Consider the following 23,180-nt stretch of genomic DNA (forward strand, 5'->3'; position numbering starts at 1 on the left):
GGATTGTAAATTATTTACCCATTATTTAATTTTTTTATTCTTCAAGCTCTGTCAAGTTGGTTGTTGATCATTGCTAGACAGCCATATTCAAGTCTTGCCATAGATTTTCAAAAAGTCAAAACTGTAACTAGGCCACTCAGGAACATTCAATGTCATCTTGGTAAGCAACTCCAGTGTATATTTGGCCTTGTGTTTTAGGTAATTGTACTTTCTTTGCAGTATTACTTTAGTGCCTTATTGCAAACATGGATTTGCCCCAAACATAACGCTTTGTATTCAGGACAAAGTTAAATTCTTTGCAGTTTTACTTTAGTGCCTTATTGCAAACAGGATGCATGTTTTGGAATATGTGTATTCTGTACAGGCTTCCTTCTTTTCACTCTGTCATTAATGTTAGTATTGTGGTGTAACTACAATGTTTTTGATCCATCCTCAGTTATCTCCTATCACAGCCATTAAACTGCAACTGTTTTAAAATCACCATTGGCCTCATGGTGAAATCCCTAAGCGGTTTCCTTCCTCTCCAGCAACTGAGTTAGGAAGGGTGCCTGTATCTCTGTAGTGACTGGGTGTATTGATACACCATCCAAAGTGTAATTAATAACGGCACCATGCTCAAAGGGATATTCAATGTCTGCTTGTTTGTTGTTGTTGACCCATCTACCAATAGGTGCCCTTCTTTGCAAACCATTCAAAAATGTCCCTGGTCTTTGTGGTTTAATCTGTGCTTGAAATTCACTGCTCGACTGAGGGACCTTACATATAATTGTATGTGGGGAGTACAGAGATGGGGTAGTCATTTAAAAATCATGTTAAACACTATTATTGCATGCAACTTATTATGTGACTTGTTAGGCTTGCAATAACAAAAGGTTTGAATACATATTGACTCAAGACATTTCAGCTTTTCATTTTTGATTAATTAGTAAACATTTCTAAAAACATAAATCCACTTTGAAATGATGGGGTATTGTGTGTAAATCCGTGACACAAAATCTAAATTAACACAAAATGTGGAAATAATCAAGAGATGTGAATACTTTCTGAAGGCACTGTAGAACCTAAAAGGGCTCTTCGGTTGTCCCAATAGGAGAACCCTTTGAATAACCCTTTTTGGTTCCAGGTAGAACCCCTTTTCTGTTCTATGAAGAACCCTTTCCACAGAGGGTTCTACATGGAACCCAAAAGGGTCTACCTGGAACCAAAAAGGGTTTATACCTGGAACCAAAAAGGGTTATTCAAAGGGTCAGCTGAAGAACCCTTTTGGAACCCTTTCTTCTAAGAGTGTACTGTTACACTGCACTGGCATTTGCTTTGTGATATAGGTACGGTATAGCGTCAGTACTTTCACATAGACCTTATAGAGGGTGAGGGGATGTTGTGTTGGATGGATGCCCAGCAGTATTGGCAATCAAGAGGTGCCCTCCTTATATCTCCTGGGCTAGTCTGAGAGATGGCGTCTCTCCTCACGTCTCTGTCTCCCAACCACAGTGGTTGAGTTATGTGCATGGGCAGGTGTCCCAGACTGGTCATGAGTCAACTCTCTCAGGCCCAGGGACACTCACAGGCCAGAGGCTGCATCATACTCCACGTGCCCCCCCCCCCCCCCCCCCCCCCCTTCCCTCTCTCCCTCTCTCTTAATTACCTGTTTCAGACGCTCTCAGTCGCCCAGGAGAGGGCAGACAGCCAAACACTCAGGGCTGGCATTATGCTGCCAGAGCAGCCTAGGAATGGGGGGAATGTGAACTGCTCAATCACATTAACAGCTGAGTCAATGAGAGCACATGATAACCCGCCCCGCCCCACCCTCACCAGACATTTTGAACTTTTGTCTCCCATTGCTTCTTTAACATCTAGTCTGTCTATACTGTGTGGCACACTCTGATGGAATATGGTGAACATGGCTTTCCCCTGCTATTGTTTTTCAGTGAGTTTCTGGGAGATGGATCCTGACAACAAGAACCAAAGCCAACCACACGCTGAGAACCCATCTGGACGAGCAGAGGTTTTAACCCCCACTCCAGCAGCACCTCCAGGCACAGAAGCGCCAACCTCTGAACCCTGCGCCTCTGCTCCTGCTCCTCAACCGTCAGTCCCAGCGCGGCCTCGACGGCCTCAGAGGACCCCCAGAGTAGAGGGCTCTGTGGACGTCTGTGAGCCCAAACCTCCAGAGGCCAACCAGGACAGATCCACTCCTGATGCTCCAGCTGGGGCCAGACGTTATAAGCCCTTGCGGCCTGGAGCAACCAAGCCCCCTGGGGGACCTGGTGGGCCTGGGGGGGCCACTGAAACCACTCTGAAGGCTGGCCCTAAAGTCCCAGGCCACCCCCCAGGGGCCCGGAGCCCCATCTCAATGAGGGCAGCCTCAGTGCCCCAGCCACCGTCCTCCAGGCCTATACCTCCCCACCTCAACCCTCATGCCCAGAGGGCCTTCTCTGTGTCGGGCACCGCGGACACTCAGGCCCAGGTGGTAGAAGACTTCAGGTGAGCTCCAGGCTCTGTGTGTTATCTGTCCAATCCAGCTTTCACTACCGCATAATCTTTTTTTTAAACATTAACAGAAAACACTTTTGAAGAGCAGGCTTCAGACCTTCAGTGTTGTGGTGGTGACAGTCATTTTTCAATATATAGCCTTACACACAATAGTAAAGGCTGCAGTGGCATGTATCCAACTAAACTTTTACTGGGGTGTAGTTTCCCATTAACAAAGTGAAAGTGGCAGTAAACTGATTAATTCTTCGTGGGTAGCTAGCTAATAATTATTTGTGGCTAGCTAGCTAGCCAGTTAGTCCTATTGATTTACCCATTCACTGAACCTTCCTTCTAGCCAGGAAAATGGCAATAGAGACAACAAAATATATACACAAGGCAAATGTTTCACTTCATAATTATCAGCTAGCTATATGTGAATCGTGATAATGTAGCTAACCAGTTAGTATAACAGGCAAAAATTACCTAAAACCAATGTTATCCAAGGTAGATGTCAATTCTTTGTGGGTAGCTAGCTAACCATTCTTCGTGGCTATCTGGCTAGCTAACAGTAGTAGCTAGCCAGTTAGCTCTATTGACTTACTATGAGCTTGTGACCTACGCACACTACAATGGGTATTGTAGGCAGGTAACCATGCCACAATTAACACAGCATGTATTTATTAATGTATCAAGATAAAATATTGTAGTCAGGCAGTGCATTCGGAAAGTATTCAGACCCCTTCCCCTTTTCCACATTATGTTACATTTTACATTTTAGTCATTTAGCAGACGCTCTTATCCAGAGCGACTTACAGTTAGTGAGTGCATACATTTTTTCTTATTCTAAAATGGATTACATGTATTTATTTCCTCATCAATCTACACCCAATACCCCATCATGACAAAGTGAAAACAGGTTTTTAGAAATGTTTTCTAATTTATCCAGTCCACCTGTGGTAAATTCAATTGATTGGACATGATTTGGAAAGGCACACACCTGTCTATATAAGGACCCACAGTTAACAGTGCATGTCAGAGCAAAAACCAAGTCATGAGGTTGAAGGAATTGGCCGTAGGGCTCCGAGACAGGATTGTGTCGAGGCACAGATCTGGGGAAGGGTACCAAAAAATGTCTGCAGCATTGAAGGTCTCCAAGAACACAGTGGCCTCCATCATTCTTAAATGGAAGAAGTTTGGAACCACCAAGACTCTTCCTAGAGCTGGCTGCCTGACCAAACTGAGCAACCGGGGGAGAAGGGCCTTGGTCAGGGAGATAACCAAGAACCCGATGGTCACTCTGACAGAGCTCCAGAGTTCTTCTGTGGAGATGGGAGAATATTCCAGAAGGACAACCATCTCTTCAGCACTCCACCAATCAGGCCTTTATGGTAGAGTGGCCAGACGGAAGCCACTCCTCAGTAAAAGGCACAGGATAGCCCGTTTGGAGTTTGCCAAAAGGCACCTAAAGGACTCTCAGACCATGAGAAACAACATTCTTTAGTTGGATGAAACCAATATTGAAGTCTTTGGCCTGAATGCCAAGCGTCACGTCTGGAGGAAACCTGGCACCATCCCTACGGTGAAGCATGTTGGTGGCAGCATCATGCTGTGGGGATGTTTTTCAGCGGCAGGGACTGGGAGACTAGTCAGGATCGACGGAAAGATGAACGGAACAAAGTACAGAGAGATCCTTGATGAAATCCGGCTCCAGAGTGCTCAGGACCTCAGACTGGGGCGAAGGTTCACCTTCCAACAGGACAACGACCCTAAGCACACAGCCAAGACAATGCAGGAGTGGCTTCGGGACAAGTCTCTGAATGTCCTTGAGTGGCCCAGCCAGAGCCCGGACTTGAACCCGATCGAACATCTCTGCAGCGACGCTCCCCATCCAACCTGACAAAGCTTGAGAGGATCTGCAGAGAAGAATGGTAGAAACTCCTCAAATACAGGTATGCCAAGCTCGTAGCGTCATACCCAAGAAGACTCGAGGCTGTAATCGCTGCCAAAGGTGCTTCAACAAAGTACTGAGTAAAGGGTCTGAATACTTATGTAAATGTATCTTTCAGTTTATTTTTATTTTTATACAGTACCAGTCAAAATGTTGGACACACCTACTCATTCCAGGTTTTGGTTTATTTTTTACTATTTTCTACATTGTAGAATAATAGTGAAGACATCAAAACTATGAAATAGCACATATGGAATCATGTAGTAACCAAAAATAACTTTGAGAGTTTCTTCAAGTGCAGTCGCAAAAACCATCAAGCGCTATGATGAAACTGGCTCTCATGAGGACCGCCACAGGAAACGAAGACCCAGAGTTACCTCTGCTGCAGAGGATAAGTTCATTAGAATAACTGGACGTCAAATTGCAGCCCAAATAAATGCTTCACAGAGTTCAAGTAACAGACACATCGCAACATCAACTGTTCAGAGGAGACTGCGTGAATCAGGCCTTCATGGTCGAATTGCTGCAAAGAAACCACTACTAAAGGACACCAATAATACGAAGAGACTTGCTTGGGCCAAGAAACAGAAGCAATGGACATTTGACCGGTGGAATTCTGTCCTTTGGTCTGATGAGTCCATATTTGAGATGTATGTTTCCAACCTACTCTTTGTGAGAAACAGAGTAGGTGAACGGATGATCTCCGCATGTGTGGTTCCCACCGTGAAGCATGGAGGAGGAGGTGTGATGGTGTGGGGGTGCTTTGCCGGTGACACTGTCGGTGATGTATTTAGAATTCAAGGCACACTTAACCAGCATGGCTACCACAGCATTCTGCAGCGATACGCCATCCCATCCCATTTGTTTTTCAACAGGACAATGACCCAAAACACACCTCCAGGCTGTGTAAGGGCTATTTGACCAAGAAGGAGAGTGATGGAGTGCTGCATCAGATGACCTGGCCTCCACAATCACCCGACCTCAACCCAATTGAGATGGTTTGGGATGAGTTGGACCACAGAGTGAAGGAAAAGCAGCCAACAAGTGCTCAGCATATGTGGGAACTACAAAACTGTTGGAAAAGCATTCCAGGTGAAGCTGGTTGAGAGAATGCCAAGAGTGTGCAAATAATAATAATAATATGCCACTTAGCAGACGCTTTTATCCAACGTGACTTACAGTCATGCGTGCATACATTTTTGTGTATGGGTGGTCCCGGGGATCGAACCCACTACCCTGGCGTTACAAGCGCCGTGCTCTACCAGCTGAGCTACAGAGGACCAAAGCTGTCATCAAGGCAAATGGTGGCTACTTTGAAAAATATAAAATATATTTTGATTTGTTTAACACTTTTTTGGTTACTACACGATTCCATATGTGTTATTTCATAGTTTTTATGTCTTCACTATTATTCTACAATGTAGAAAATAGTCAAAATAAAGAAAAACCCTTGAATGAGTAGGTGTGTCCAAACTTTTGACTGGTACTGTACATTTGAAACAAATTCTAAAAACCGTTTTTTCCTTTGTCATTATGGGGTATTGTGCGTAGATTGATGAGGGGAAAAAACAATTTAATCCATTTTAGAATAAGGCTGTGACATAACAAAATGGGGAAAAAGTCAAGGGGTCTGAATACTTTCCGAATGCACTGTATGAGTTGTGAATAGGCAGTCAGAGTGTATTTTCGAAGTCGGAGTGTATTTTCTCTTACTTTAGCTCAAATAATTATCTGTTGATTCAAGAAAAATGTCTTACTTTTTTACGTGGTTGCGTCATATTTCTTTGCATACTTTCCGTTGAAGCTTGCACCGATGCATGCTTCACAATATGTACAAACGGAGTACGCATTCGAGAAGTGCCCTCCGTGCCCCGTTTCGCATACTTTGATTTGGACTCATTCTCTGACCCTCCTGTGCTCCAATTTGTGTGCTTGGAGCACAGTAGTATGCATGTTGAGAAACACCCGTCTTTGCCACTGAAACTATGAAATTGAGAGGCTATAACAGTCAGCAGTCCCACTCTGTGTTGCTTGTGTGTTATTTTCTACTCACAGCACATACCCAGTGTCCCAGAGGCTTTGTCAGAGATCTCTGCTAACCTCTCTCATTAATGTTGCTAATTAAGCTAATGGAGAGAGTGGATACTCAGAGAATCAATGGAATTATATCAGAGAAAGACTTTGTATGTACTGTATGTTAAATGCGTAAGGATGTGCCCTCCCAAGTCCTGAAATATTATTTGTAATTAAATGGTCTGCAGTTCATTAAGAATCTGTTGCCTAATTATTTGGTTACGGGTTGAACCAAGCTTCTATTGATTGCGAGATTCTGTGTTCCTGCTCTCTGATAGGGTGCACATAATCACATGGAATGTGGGCGGTGCCATGCCGCCGGATGACATCACTGCTCTGCTGGGATTACACATTGGGGATGGAAACACAGACATGTATATCATTGGGTGAGCTTTTCCCAGGTGGCAGTCAGCCAACCATCTCCTCATCGCCAAGTATTCCAGAAGACCTCTCTTGTCCCTTATACAGTGGGGGAAAAAAGTATTTAGTCAGCCACCAATTGTGCAAGTTCTCCCACTTAAAAAGATGAGAGAGGCCTGTAATTTTCATCATAGGTACATGTCAACTATGACAGACAAATTGAGAAAAAAAATCCAGAAAATCACATTGTAGGATTTTTAATGAATTTATTTGCAAATTATGGTGGAAAATAAGTATTTGGTCACCTACAAACAAGCAAGATTTCTGGCTCTCACAGACCTGTAACTTCTTCTTTAAGAGGCTCCTCTGTCCTCCACTCGTTACCTGTATTAATGGCACCTGTTTGAACTTGTTATCAGTATAAAAGACACCTGTCCACAACCTCAAACAGTCACACTCCAAACTCCACTATGGACAAGACCAACGAGCTGTCAAAGGACACCAGAAACAAAATTGTAGACCTGCACCAGGCTGGGAAGACTGAATCTGCAATAGGTAAGCAGCTTGGTTTGAAGAAATCAACTGTGGGAGCAATTATTAGGAAATGGAAGACATACAAGACCACTGATAATCTCCCTCGATCTGGGGCTCCACGCAAGATCTCACCCCGTGGGGTCAAAATGATCACAAGAATGGTGAGCAAAAATCCCAGAACCACACGGGGGGACCTAGTGAATGACCTGCAGAGAGCTGGGACCAAAGTAACAAAGCCTACCATCAGTAACACACTACGCCGCCAGGGACTCAAATCCTGCAGTGCCAGACGTGTCCCCCTGCTTAAGCCAGTACATGTCCAGGCCCGTCTGAAGTTTGCTAGAGTGCATTTGGATGATCCAGAAGAGGATTGGGAGAATGTCATATGGTCAGATGAAACCAAAATATAACATTTTCGTAAAAACTCAACTCGTCGTGTTTGGAGGACAAAGAATGCTGAGTTTCATCCAAAGAATACCATACCTACTGTGAAGCATGGGGGTGGAAACATCATGCTTTGGGGCTGTTTTTCTGCAAAGGGACCAGGACGACTGATCCGTGTAAAGGAAAGAATGAATGGGGCCATGTATCGTGAGATTTTGAGTGAAAACCTCCTTCCATCAGCAAGGGCATTGAAGATGTAACGTGGCTGGGTCTTTCAGCATGACAATGATCCCAAACACACCGCCCGGGCAACGAAGGAGTGGCTTCGTAAGAAGCATTTCAAGGTCCTGGAGTGGCCTAGCCAGTCTCCAGATCTCAACCCCATAGAAAATCTTTGGAGGGAGTTGAAAGTCCGTGTTGCCCATCGACAGCCCCAAAACATCACTGCTCTAGAGGAGATCTGCATGGAGGAATGGGCCAAAATACCAGCAACAGTGTGTGAAAACCTTGTGAAGACTTACAGAAAACGTTTGACCTGTGTCATTGCCAACAAAGGGTATATAACAAAGTATTGAGAAACTTTTGTTATTGACCAAATACTTATTTTCCACCATAATTTGCAAATAAATTCATTAAAAATCCTACAATGTGATTTTCTGGAAAAAAGTCTAATTTTGTCTGTCATAGTTGACGTGTACCTATGATGACAATTACAGGCCTCTCTCATATTTTTAAGTGGGAGAACTTGCACAATTGGTGACTGACTAAATACTTTTTCCCCACTGTATCCATCCTCCTTTGATAGACAGTCCCCTAGGTTATGAGAGGTTGGATTTACTGTTAACCTCTACGGGATCGGTGTCCCGTATACCGGACGATTGAGCTAACGTGCGCTAATGTGATTAGCATGACTGTTGTAAGTAAAAGCAAACTTTCCAGGACATAGACATGTCTTATATGGGCAGAAAGCTTAAATTCTTGTTAATCTAACTGCACTTTCCAATTTACAGTAGCTATTACAGTGAAAAAATACCATTCTACTGTTTGAGGAGAATGCACAACAACAAAAAACTTATCACGGCAACTGGTTTGATACATTCACCTCTGAAGGTAAATAATGTACTTACATTCAGTAATCTTGCTCTGATTTGTCATCCTAAGGGTCCCAGAGATAAAATGTAGCATCGTTTTTTTTTGGAGAAAATCCATTTTTATATTAAAATGTAGGAACTGGGTTCTACAGTTTGAACCCCTGCTGTCTCTGGCTCCATACCCAACCCGCCCGGCCATCTAGATGTGTGAAAGTTAGTGTATAAGCTAATGATCCATCATGTATGACATTCCTGGGAGTGTGTAAAGTTACATTTTGTATTACCGTATCATTTTTGTATGTTCTCTATAGTTATGTACTTGAAAATGTATCAATTGACCAATTCGGCACATTTGGGCAGACTTCATACAAAATAGTCCAGTATTGCAACGCTTCACTGGATCAATTTGAAACGTTGCACACACAGTGCTGCCATCTAGTGGCCATAATCTAAATTGCGCCTAATCTGCAATATTATATTGTGGCCTTTCTCTTGCATTTCAAAGATGATAAAAAAGTTTGTATTGTCTTTTACCAGATCTAATGTGTTATAGTCTTCTACATTAGTTTCACATTTCCACAAACTTCAAAGTGTTTCCTTTCAAATGGTATCAATAATATGTATATCCTTGCTTCAGGTTCTAAGCTACAGGCAGTTAGACTTGGGTATCTCATTTTAGGCGAAAATTGAAATAAACAACATTGATCCATCTATCTAGCTCCCTTTAGCTGTGTTTCTGTTTCCCCCTACATATTTATTCTCCATCCATTTCCTTGTTACAGCCCTTTCCCCCTCTCTCTCTCTCTCTCTCTCTCTCTTTCTCTCTCTCTCCCTCTCCCTCCTCCCCTATCTTTCTCTCTCTCTCTCTCTCTCTCTCTCTCTCTCTCTCTCTCTCTCTCTCTCTCTCTCTCTCTCTCTCTCTCTCTCTCTCTCTCTCTCTCTCTCTCTCTCTCTCCCTATGGCCTCCTTATAATGACTGTGTATGTAACTGCTGCTCTCTCAGGCTACAGGAAGTCAACTCCATGATCAACAAAAGGCTGAAAGACGTTCTCTTCACAGACCAATGGAGTGATGCCTGCATGGAGAGACTCAGCCCCTTCGGATACATACTGGTCAGTAAAGGGTTGACACAGAGACACACGCACACTTATGCACATGCACACTAACACGTACACCACATGGTTGTGGTACACACACAAAAAGATAATTAAATGCAGAGCAAACAAATGGAGCTCATGTTATATGCATTTGTAAAAACTGTTTTGAAATGTAAGTGGAGTGTGAGCCAGTCTCAGGACTCTCTGTGCTCATATCTCTCCCAATGCATGTGATGTCTATAATATGCTAGGGCATAGTGGAGCGTGGGGGCTGACTACAAACAAGCGTGCAGTGTTGGTTTATCTGTTATCTTCCTCTGTCTGCTAGGCTCTCATACAACACTCTATCTCTCTCTCTCTCTCTCTCTCTCTCTCTCTCTCTCTCTCTCTCTCTCTCTCTCTCTCTCTCTCTCTCTCTCTCTCTCTCTCTCTCTCTCTCTCTCTCTCTCTCTCTCTCTCTCTCTCTTTCTCTCTCTCTCTCTCTCTCTCTCTCTCTCTCTCTCTCTCTCTCACACACACACACACAGCTCTGTGGCTTATCATGAGCCCCTCACCCAATGGCATGTTGCAGCATTCTTGGTTAGGGAACATTTCTCATCCGTTTCCAATGTGCTTATTTATGCTCCATCCATTAAAATTTACTTGTGTGTGTGTGTGTGTGTGTGTGTGTGTGTATTTGAGAGACAGAGAGAGAGACAAAGTAATGGAGAGGAGGGGGCCTGGCCACAGCTGGTGCAGTGTGGTTGGTTGGTGTTTGTTGGCCTGTCAGTGTCTAACACATTGTTTGGGCCAGTTGGAGCTGTAGGGAGAGCGGATGAACCAGCTGCAGAGAGACAGCAGAGAGCTAGACAAGAGAATGTCTCCCAGGGTGCTGGTTTATTTCTGGACTGTGCTCCCTCCATGTTGAGTGAGACTGATGCTGTCCTCTGGCCATCTCATGCCCTGCTTGACTCCAAAATGCTCATGAGAACATTTTATGTGCATTTATTATTTTTTTGTAGTCATTTAGCAGACGCTCTTATCCACATATATATATATATATATATATATATATATATATATATATATATATATATATATATATATATATATATATATATATATTCATACTTTGTGTTCACATGCATGCATGGGTAGGCTTATTTGTTAGAATTGAATGTCTGAGTGGTTGTTAGTGTCTGTAGTCTACCTCAGAACTTGAACCATGACAGTATTACGGTAATATCACATTTTATTTGTCACATGCGCGCCGAATACAACAGGTGTAGACCTTACAGTGAAATGCTTACTTACAAGCCCTTAACAAACAATGCATTTTTAAGAAAATAGAATTCAGAAAATATTTACTAAATAAACTAAAGTAAAAAATACCAAATACAAAAAGTAACACAATAAAATAACAATAATGAGGCTATTTACAGGGGGTACCGGTACCGAGTCAATGTGCGGGGGTACAGGTTAGTCAAGGTAATTTGTACATTTAGGTAGGGGTAAAGTGACTATGCATAGATAATAAACAGTGAGTAGCAGCAGTGTAAAAACAAAGGGAGGTGGGGGGGGGGGTCAATGCAACTAGTCCGGGTGGCTATTTGATTAATTGTTCAGCAGTCTTATGGCTTGGGGGTAGAAGCTGCCCCAGTGATGTACTGGGCTGTACGCACTACCCTCTGTAACGCCTTACGATTGGATGCCGAGCAGTTGCCATACCAGGTGTTGATGCAACCTGTCAGGATGCTCTCGATGGTGCAGCTGTATAACTTTTTGAGGATCTGGGGACCCATGCCAAATCTTTTCACTCTCCTGAGGGGGAGAAGGTGTTGTCGTGCCCTCTTCACGACTTTCTTGGTGTGTTTGGACCATGATAGTTTGTTGGTGATGTGGACACCAAGGAACTTGAAACTCTCGACCCGCTCTACTTCAGCCCTTTCGATGTGAATGGGGGCGTGTTCGGCCCTCCTTTTCCTGTAGTCCACGATCATCTCCTTTGTCTTGCTCATGTTGAATGAGAGGTTGTTTTCCTGGCACCACACTGCCAGGTCTCTGACCGCCTCCCTATAGGCTGTTTCATCGTTGTCGGTGATCAGGCCTACCACCGTTGTGTCGTCAGCAAACTTAATGATGGTGTTGGAGTCGTGCTTGGCCACACAGTCGGTGGGTGAACAGGGAGTACAGAAGGGGACTAAGCACGCACTCCTGAGGGGCCCCCGTGTTGAGGATCAGTCTGTCTAGTCATGGCATGTTGAACAGACATGAGGTTTCCAAGAATGTCCTGTAACCCAACACCCCCTCTTTCCTCTCCCTAAGGTCACAGTCAGTAATATCCCACTTCCCTCCCCTCTTTCCACTCTCCTCTGCTCTCACAGCCCACTGTCAGACCTGGCAGTCCATTAGACCAATCAGAAGGAATCACTTATAGGGAAGCATATCCTCTATTGTAGCCTGGTCCCAGATCTATTTGTGCTCTTGCCAACTCCATTGCTGTCATTTTGTTTGGCATGGCAATTCCATCATGAGTTGGCAAGAGAGCAGAAACAGACTAGCACCCAGGCTACCTCTATTGATATTTTGGTGGACATATCAAACAATCAAAAATGTAGTTTTTCAGAGACAGATCACAGGAAAAAATAGAAGGAAATAAAGACAAAGCTTGTAAAAGATGAAAAGTCCCATGGTCGTCAGAGCTACGCCCCGGTACTAAACTGGATTTGCGCTTGACTTCCTCTGCAAAACTCCAGGGCTGCCCTGTTGATACTGGCTAACAGCTCATCTCAGGCCTAAATTAGGCACACTCACACTCACACTCACACTCACACTCACACTCACACCGACACTTACACTCACACTCACACTCACACAAACATGCCTAGGGGTCAATAATGTATTTTCTATTATCAACTCAAAATGTGGTTTGGCAGCCCTCAGCAGCACTCCCAAATGTGTCTACTGAGGACGGGGAAGGGAGAAGCATTACTATAATCTCTGTTCTGGAGTGAAAAATTACATTTAGTCCCTTTGGCTTGTTTCCATCAGGAAACTTGCATGTCATTTCCCCCTTATATACCTTTATTAAAAATCAAATCAAAGTTTATTGGTCCCATACACAGATTTGCAGATGTTAATGCAGGTGCAATGAAATGCTTGTGTTTCTAGCTCCAACAGTACAGTAATACCTAGCAATATAAAACAATACACACATAATCCAAAAAGAAATAATAAAGAAATAAAGAAATGTCAGAACAAATCCAATTAACAACCCAAATAGCACTGTAACAGTAATCCAAACGCAATCTATATGTATCTACACTGGATTAATGTACACAAGATATATTAGGAATGATATGTACAGCAGTAGATTTAACCTCCCGAGTGGCGCAGTGGTCTAAGTGGTCGCAGTGCTAACTGTGCCACTAGAGATCCTGGTTCGAATCCAGGCTCTGTCGTAGCCGGCCGCGACCGGGAGACATGGGGTGGCGCACAATTGGCCCAGCGTCGTCCAAGGTAGGGGAGGGTTTGGCCGGCAGGGATGGCGTTTGCAATGCCAGGGTTGTGGGTTCGATTCCCATGGGGGGCCAGTATGAAAAAAATAATGTATGCACTCACTAACTGTAAGTCGCTCTGGATAAGAGCGTCTGCTAAATGACTAAAATGTAAAATGTAGATTTCCAGTATTAGAGTGAGCTATGTCAAGAATCCAGCATATAAATAAATAAGCGGTGTGTATAAACAGTGTAACTAAAATGCAATGTACAATAGTAGAAATCTTAGAATGAGCTATGTTGACAATACAGTATATAAAAAAACACTATACAAAACCCCATAGCAAAATTGATAGAATTGCAGGAAATTATAAATAATATATATGTATGTGAATGGTGTGTATAGACAGTATGGACAGTATGTGAATAGAAAAGGTGTGTATAGCAGTAGTTACAGTGCATTCGGAAAGTATTCAGACCCCTTGACTTTTCGACATTCTGTTACGTTACAGCCTTATTCTAAAATTGATAAAATATAAACATTTTCTCATCAATTTTCTCACACAATACCCCATAATGACGATGCAAACACAGGTTTTTAGAAATTTTGCAAATGTTTAAAAAATAAACAACATAAATACCTTATTTACATAAGTATTCAGACCCTTTGCTATGAGACTCGAAATTGAGCTCAGGTGAATCCTGTTTCCATTGATCATCCTTTGGAGTCCACCTGTGGTAAATTCAATTGATTGGACATGATTTAGAAAGGCACACACCTGTTTATATAAGGTCCCACAGTTGACAGTGCATGTTAGAGCAAAAATCAAGCCATGAGGTCGAAGGAATTGTCCGTTGATCTGGGGAAGGGTACCAAAAAATGTCTGAGGTTGAAGAGGGGCTGTTGCACCTTCTTCACCACACTGTCTGTGTGAAGGGACCATTTCAGGTTGTCAGTGATGTGCACACCAAGGAACTTGAAGCTTTTGACCCTCTCCACTGTGGCCCTATCGGTGTGGATGGGGGCGTGCTCTCTCTGCTGTCTCCTGTATTCCACGATCAGCTCCTTCGTTTTGTTGATTTTATTTTTATTTTTATTTCACCTTTATTTAACCAGGTAAACCAGTTGAGAACAAGTTCTCATTTACAACTGCGACCTGGCCAAGATAAAGCAAAGCAGTGCGATAAAAACAACAACACAGAGTTACATATGGGGTAAAACAAAACAAAGTCAAAAATACAACAGAAATACATATAATATACAGTGTGTGCAAATTTAGCAAGTTATGGAGGTAAGGCAATAAAATAGGCTATAGTGCAAAATAATTACAATTGGTATTAACACTGGAATGATAGATGTGCAAGAGATGATGTGCAAATAGAGATACTGGGGTACAAATGAGCAAAATAAATAACAATATAGGGATGAGGTAGTTGGGCGGGCTAATTTCAGATGGGCTGTGTACAGGTGCAGTGATCGGTAAGGTGCTCTGACAACTGATGCTTAAAGTTAGTGAGGGAGATAAGTGTCTCCAGCTTCAGAGATTTTTGCAATTTGTTCCAGTCATTGGCAGCAGAGAACTGGAAGGAATTGCGGCCAAAGGAGGTGTTGGCTTTGGGGATGACCAGTGAGATATACCCGCTGGAGCGCATACTACGGGTGGGTGTTGCTATGGTGACCAATGAGCTAAGATAAGGCGGGGATTTGCCTAGCAGTGATTTATAGATGGCCTGGAGCCAGTGGGTTTGGCGACGAATATGTAGTGAGGACCAGCCAACAAGAGCGTACAGGTCACAGTGGTGGGTATTATATGGGGCTTTGGAGACAAAACGGATGGCACTGTGATAGACTACATCCAATTTGCTGAGTAGAGTGTTGGAGGCTATTTTGTAAATGACATCGCCGAAGTCAAGGATCGGTAGGATAGTCAGTTTTACGAGGGCATGTTTGGCAGCATGAGTGAAGGAGGCTTTGTTGCGAAATAGGAAACCGATTCTAGATTTAACTTTGGATTGGAGATTCTTAATGTGAGTCTGGAAGGAGAGTTTACAGTCTAACCAGACACCTAGATATTTGTAGTTGTCCACATACTCTAGGTCAGACCCGTCGAGAGTAGTGATTCTAGTCGGGTGGGCGGGTGCCAGCAGCGTTCGATTGAAAAGCATGCATTTAGTTTTACTAGTGTTTAAGAGCAGTTGGAGGCTACTGAAGGAGTGTTGTATGGAATTGAAGCTCGTTTGGAGGTTTGTTAACACAGTGTCCAATGAAGGGCCAGATGTATACAAAATGGTTGATGTTGAGGGAGAGGTTATTTTCCTGGCACCACTCCATCAAGGCACTCAGCTCCTCCCTGTAGGCGGTCTCGTCGTTGTTGGTAATCAGGCCTACCACTGTTGTGTCGTCAGCAAACTTGATGATTGAGTTGGAGACAGAGGAGTTGTTGGCTACCTTCACCACTTGGGGTCAGCCCATCAGGAAGTCCAGGGCCCAGCTGCACAGGGAGGTGTTCAGACCCAGGGCCCTGAGCTTTTTAGTGATGAGCTTGGAGGGCACTATGATGTTGAAGGCTGAGCTGTAGTCGATGAAAAGCATTCTTACATCCAGGTGGGATAGGAAGGTGTTCAGTGCAATGGCAATTGCATTGTCTGTGGATCTGTTAATAGATAGTGAATAAATCACTATATTACCTAGAATCTAGACCAATGAAATACAAGTGAAATACAACTGCAGGCTGGCAGGATTGTCAAATCAGGCATCATGTTTTTCCCTCACATGGGTTTACTGTTTAGACAGAGAGGGTAGACCACTGGCTATGGCCTCCTTTATGTTCACTGCTTCATGCAAAACAGCGGGAGAGCTGGGCCACTGGATCCTGCAAGACACAATGCAAATGTGAGGAGAGAGGAGGAACGAGAAAGACATCACTGGTACACAGCAGAGACGGACAGACACACAGTTAGCAGGCTTCAGACAGACAGCACAGAGAGGTTGCTTATATACACTCAGTGGCCAGTTTATTACATTTACATTTACATTTACATTTACGTCATTTAGCAGACGCTCTTATCCAGAGCGACTTACAAATAGGTGCATTCACCTTATAGCCAGTGGGATAACCACTTTACAATTTTTTTTTTTTTTTTGGACATACTTTACTGGGAACTTGGGAAGGTTGAACACCAGACGGGCTGCGGCATTCTGGATGAGTTGTAGGGGTTTAATGTCACAGGCAGGGAGCCCAGCCAACAGCGAGTTGCAGTAATCCAGACGGGAGATGACAAGTGCCTGGATTAGGACCTGTGCCGCTTCCTGTGTAAGGCAGGGTCGTACTCTCCGAACCTACGACCCTGTAAGGCAGGGTCGTACTCTCTCTCTCTTATTAGTTACACCCATCTAGTACCGGGTCGAACCCACCTTTGCCTCTAGAATAGCCTTAATTTTCCCAGCATGGATTCTACAAGGTGTTGCGTTCAAACGTTGCTCAATTGGTATCAAGGGACCTAACGTGTACCAGGAAAACATTCCCCACGCCATTACACCACCGCCACCAGCCTGTACCGTTGACACCAGGCAAGATGGAGTCATGGACTGATGCTGCTTATGCCAAATCCTGACTCTGCCAACAGGTACCGTGATTCGTCGGACTAGGCAATGTTTTTCCACTCCTCAATTGTCCAGTGTTGGTGATCGCGTGCTCACTGGAGCCGCTTCTTCTTGTTTTTAGCTGATAGGAGTGGAACCCTGCTGCAATAGCCCATCCATGACAAGGAACGATGAGTTGTGCGTTCCGAGATGTCGTTTTGCACACCACTGTTGTACTGTGCCGTTATTTGCCTGTTTGTGGCCCGCCTGTTAGCCTGCACAATTCTTGCCATTCTCCTTCAACCTCTCTCATCAACAAGCTGTTTTCGCCCACAGGACGGCCGCTGACTGGATGTTTTTTGTTTGTCGCACCATTCTCTGTAAACCGTAGACACTGTCGAGCGTGAAAAGGCCAGGATGCCAGCCATTTCTGAGATACTGGAACCGGCGCGCCTGGCACCGACGATCATACCACGCTCAACGTCGCTTAGGTCACTCGTTTTGCCCATTTTAACGTTCAATCGAACAGTAACTGCCTGGATGCTTGTCTGCCTGCTTTATATAGCAAGCCACGGCCACGTGACTCACTGTCTGTAGGAGCGAACCATTTTCGTGAACGGGATGGTGTACCTAATAAACTGGCTACTGAGTGTAGAATTAGCTATTGCCTACAGATTACAGTAATAATTATCCACTGAATGGTAGCAGGACACAAATTTAGCAGGACACAAATTACCACCACCATCACTAATTCTCTCTCTCTCCCCCTCCTCTCTCCCTCTCTGTTGGTCCCTCTCTCAGGTGACGTCCCAGCGGATGCAGGGTGTGTTGCTGCTGGTGTTTGCTAAGTACTACCACCTCCCCTTCCTTCGAGGGGTGCAGACAGAGACCACCCGCACTGGCCTGGGGGGCTACTGGGTGAGACAACTGCCTGTCGAGACTATATCCTACTGACCAACTGACGGAGAACCACAACCAACTGACAGAACTGACCCATCCTACTGACCAACTGACAGAGAAGCACACCTAAAAGACAGAACTGACCCAACTGATAGAGAACCTCAGTCAAACAGCCACACTAATGAAGACCCATTACTCTAGGATAGATACAGTAAAATGGCATGCCAGCATTATTGAACTGAAGTTCACATTCAGAACTGACCCAACCTTAAAACCTCCACACATAGTCTAAGGACAGCCAGACAGTGCTAATGATGAAAAACTACCTGCCTCCAGGTTTGCTTCTGTTGGCCTCTCTGTTTCCCTTACTGCTCATTAATTAGCAGGAAGGGTTTAGCAGGAAGGGTTTTGGGGGGCAGGCTGTACCCAAAGCTTGTGTTGATATCTGTGCTGCCTCCATACCTCTGATGTCCAGAAGGTGGTGCTTTAGTATTTCCAAAGATAATGTTTTTATGGTTCACAGCCTTAAACACTCACCAGATAATTTATTTAGATATGTAAACATGAAAAAACATGTTTTATTGTATCTACTCTTTAAGAAGTTAAAATAATCAGTTGTATAATAATCAGAAGTACCCTTTAAGGCTAATGAAAGCCCAAGCAGTTGATCAAAGTGTGCAGGCAGGGGGATCTGTCTGCCTGTCTTACATTTACATTTTAGTCATTTAGCAGACGCTCTTATCCAGAGCGACTTACAGTTAGTGAATGGATACATGTTTTTTTGTTTGTTTTGTTTTTTGTATTTATTTCATACTGGCCCCCGTGGGAAACGAACCCACATCCCTGCCGGCCAAACCCTCCCCTACCTTGGACGACGCCAAACCCTCCCCCATGACTTAGACCACTGCGCCACTCGGGAGACCTACTCGGGAGTCTTACTGAGGGATACATAGAGTTCCATGTAGTAATGCACTGTGAAGTATTTCTATTGTCCTCCCTGTATGAACTCAGATAAGCATCAGCACATTCTGCAGTTCTCCCTCTGCTGTGTCATCTCTTGTATTTTAGTAGGTCAGAGCTGTAGAGGGAGAGCAGCAGGAAGAACCACACGGCTCCATCCTGCCTTCATTCACACAGAGCACTGCACATTAAATATTGATAATGTCATTCACTAGTCATAAATGTATCCGCAAACTTCCTGCCTTCAGATATGTTTACGCACCGGGGGTGGTATCTCATAGGCTAGGCTACTATTCATACTATTTATTCTCTCGGTTTGCAAATGGAATGTTTTATCCCATCATAATAATCCTGCCATTCTTCTGCTCCAGTCCCCAATCTTCAACCTTATTATTTTTCTCTCTTTTTCTCTCACTCTACCCCTTCCTTTATTCTCCCTCTCCTTGTTCTTGTTCTAGGGTAATAAAGGGGGTGTGAGTGCGCGCATGTCTGTGTTTGGTCACACCATCTGTTTCCTGAACTGCCACCTGCCGGCCCACATGGAGAACTCGGAGCAGCGCATGGAGGACTTTGAGAGCATCCTGCAGCAGCAGCAGTTTGAAGGCCAGGCTGCCACAGGGGTGCTCGACCACGAGTTAGTCACTATACATATGAATGCACACACCCACCCACTTAAGTTTCCATCCAGGCACTTGCACAAATAAACAAACACATAAGAAAGCATACTCAAAGCAGTCCACCCTCCCTTTTATCCAGCAGATATAGAGGGTATAGTTACGGTTACACTAAAGAGGTACCTCATTTTTCCATCGATATACCTAAACAATAGATTTTGTGTGATTTAGAGGACATACCTTAAAAGGCATCTTTGCCGTTCCGCTCTGTCCTCAGTCCACTCCATACTATTCTCCTCCTCTACAGTGTGGTGTTCTGGTTTGGAGATCTGAATTTCCGCATTGATGAACTGGAGATTCCAGCAGTGAAAACAGCCATTGATAACAACAAACTCACCATGCTGTGGGAGAAAGACCAGGTGAGATGCCTGTTCAAGATAGCCCCATGTAGCTCAGTTGGTAGAGCATGGCGCTTGCAACGCCAGGGTTGTGGGTTCGTTTCCCACGGGGGGCCAGTATGAAAAAATGCATGCACTCACTAACTGTAAATTGCTCTGAATAAGAGCGTCTGCTAAATGACAAAAATGTAAATGTAAGATAAAGGCCCATTATATGGTTTTTAATTGAGCATGTAATGCATTGAGGATGCCACTAGAGGGCATACAGAGACCAAAATAACAGACACTTCATTTAACATTCTTCACTGTTATCGCCCATTCTACAGCTGAACATGGCCAAAGACAGCGAGATGGTGCTGGAGGGCTTTCTGGAGGGACCTCTCAAGTTCCCCCCCACTTACAAGTTTGACGTGGGGACAAATACATACGATACAAGGTTTGTGGTGACATGGGGGGTCCACCTTGCACCTCTTTAATGAGATGAGTGTTCTGATCATCACAGTTCTTACCCCCCCCCTGCTCTCTCTCTCTCAATCTATCTCTCTATCTTGCTATCTTTCTCAGTGGGAAGAAGCGTAAGCCTGCGTGGACAGACAGGATCCTGTGGCGTCTGAGGGCCACAGCTCCCCTTGGGCCGGCCTCTAATGCTGGGAAGAGAGGCTCTATGTCAGGGCTGAGCAGCGGGACCAAGGTCACCCAGCACTTCTACCGCAGTCACATGGAGTACATGGTCAGCGACCACAAGCCTGTCTCTTCCATCTTCACCCTGCAGGTGAGACACAGCCCCTCTCCCTCTCTTTCCACCCCCATGTCCTACTTGTCACCTGAGTTGTGACATGCACATAACTGTGCCCAAAACGCCCTCTGCAACCTGTAATAAACTGGGATAACCATGGTTGTAACAGATACAGATACAGACTGTACTTTGATGTTGTATTATCTCAGAGAGATGTTGATGTTGTGTTCTATTGATTATCTATCATGATGATATTGACCTCCAGAATGCTGTGTGTAGTTCCCCTATAAGGTGGACAACGCCCTGGTGACGATCATGGTGGAGGATGAGTGGAACAGCATTGCAGACGCCACCTGCACATTCAAAGCTGCACCTAATTTCGCTCGCAGCTCCTGGGACTGGATTGGGCTGTACAAGGTTCTCACTCTTCCTCTTAACCTTCTAGTGCTGATTTTAATGTTTAATGAAGTTTGAAGTAACCCAGATAATGTGTATTGATAAAGTAATAATTAGCTAAGACATTCAGTCTTTTAAAATCAGGAATTGGTGGTGCCTTTGCCTCCCCAGGTGGGATTCAAACACCATAAGGACTATGTAGGCTATGTGTGGGCCAAGCAGGAGGAGGCAGATTACCATAGAGTAGAACACGAGGTAAGGGCCACTTTTAATAACACACATAAATGAATTGGAGAACCTTGTCATGGTATCTTTGTGTGTTTTGACTTTTCTTCCTGTCTTTACCTCTGCAGGTGACCTTTACTGAGGAAGAGTTGCCCAAGGGCTCAGGAGACTTCATTTTGTGTTACTATAGCAACAACACGAGCACCCTCGTGGGTGTGACAGAGCCTTTTCAGGTACTTACAATGATGGTGTCTGGTTTCTATGGTAAATATATCAAATGTTGAGGTATAATGGGAGCATTGAAGAATAATGGGATTATAATTTAACTTTGGTTCTTCTACACCCTTCCCCCCTCCTTCGCCTGTTCTTCATTTTGATCTACACCCTTTTCCTGTGCTACTTCCTTATGCTCTTTCTCTATGTCTTCCTCCTCTCCTCCTCCACCTCCTCTCCCTCTTCTCTCTTCTGCAGATCCAGCTGCCCACCTCCAGCCCCGCCGGTAGCCCCTCTGACGACAGTTCTGACTTCACCTCTGAGGATGACAGCACAGTGGTCGGTATGAAGAACAAGTCCTGCAGTCCCAGCCCCCGGAAAAAGAAGCACAGAACCCGACATAGCCATAGCCGCAGTCCTAGCCACAGCCGTAGCCGCAGTGGCAGCCCTGCTCTGCCCGAAATGAAGGGCCTCAAGCTGCAGCCTGGCTCGGCCCACAACACCGCTGATGGCTCTGTCTCTGGCAACGCCCCAGAGGGTACGGATGGGGAGAAGGAGAAGGCCTCAGCTGAGGCTGGGAATACAGGGTTGTGATGGAGCCCCTGTTATCCTGCTCTCACATAACCAACTCTGTGTGGTTTCTTTATCTATGATGCACTGTACTGTATTGTATGTTTCCTTTACTGAAAATTTACATTTTCGGGTGCCATTTGTTTCAGGACTGGGGTTAGGCTTCTGGTGCAGGAAGACTACTTTGTCTTGTGTGATTTTTCTTAACCTGTTTTCAAATGTATATCTCTCTGTAGGTTCTCTCATTCCTCTCTCACACTCTGTCACTCTTCCCTCTCAGGCGTAGAAAATACAGGGAGCTTTTGGCTGATTTGAATAGGTCCTTACATGGCAAATCATTACCAAATCCCAGGCAGAGGCAAATGGCCACCAAATGCATTTTGGGTCCATATCGGCAGTTGTTTCACAGATATTTTGAAGCAGCATAATATTTGCCCCTCTATATCAGCCCTGGTGGCTTAGTCAGCAGATTAGCATGTGTGTGAGCATGAGGAAATGGTGTCTCCTAATGAGGTGAACGATTAGTTTGACTCCCAAAGGGAACATTGCTCGCAAATAGGAATAATCCCTATTTGCTTTAGCAAGTCCTGTCCTACATTTCAATACTGCATTGTGTCTACTGCTACATACATTCTATAAGGGACCCGGCCGGTTACCATGGAAAAATCCAACAACCCCTTGTGAGTTGTGAGCTCTCCTCTGAGCGGAAGGTCTTTTTTGTAAAACTATCCTGAGGCCTGACTGCATGGGTCACTTAAATGCCATGATGAAAAAATAAGGTAAAAAATGGCAATGTTCACCTTTAGGGTACTGGTGTTTCCAGTTCTCCTCTTTCCTTCCCTCCTCACCTCTCTCTCTCTCTCTCTCTCTCTCTCTCTCTCTCTCTCTCTCTCTCTCTCTCTCTCTCTCTCTCTCTCTCTCTCTCTCTCTCTCTCTCTCTCTCTCTCTCTCTCTCTCTCTCTCTCTCTCTCTCTCTCTCTCTCTCTGTCTCTCTCTCCTTATGTCCCCTCTCTCTCTCTCTCTCTCTCTCTCTCTCTCTCTCTCTCTCTCTCTCTCTCTCTCTCTCTGTCTCTCTCTCCTTATGTCCCCTCTCTCCCCTTTTCTCTTTTGGTGATGGTGATTAGCTGACACTGTTCTGTCACTAGTAGTA

General features: G+C 44.5%; 1 protein-coding gene across 1 annotated transcript; it reads left to right on the forward strand.

The window, feature by feature from the left end:
- Positions 1–1,928: 1,928 nt before the first annotated feature.
- On the forward strand, positions 1,929–22,054 carry LOC311141396 (inositol polyphosphate 5-phosphatase K-like; the record flags this gene model as incomplete). Its single annotated transcript, XM_084176708.1, has 12 exons — positions 1,929–2,484; positions 6,772–6,879; positions 9,866–9,974; positions 17,820–17,936; positions 19,337–19,512; positions 19,800–19,911; positions 20,217–20,326; positions 20,455–20,662; positions 20,906–21,043; positions 21,194–21,277; positions 21,376–21,480; positions 21,719–22,054. The coding sequence occupies exons 1-12, from the start codon at positions 1,943–1,945 to the stop codon at positions 22,052–22,054; spliced, it is 2,145 nt and encodes a 714-aa protein (XP_084032834.1). The 5' UTR covers positions 1,929–1,942.
- Between the last annotated feature and the right edge of the window lie 1,126 nt (positions 22,055–23,180).

This window comes from Coregonus lavaretus (assembly GCF_964263955.1).
Source record: "Coregonus lavaretus genome assembly, chromosome: 14".
Classification (NCBI taxonomy): Eukaryota; Metazoa; Chordata; class Actinopteri; order Salmoniformes; family Salmonidae; genus Coregonus; species Coregonus lavaretus.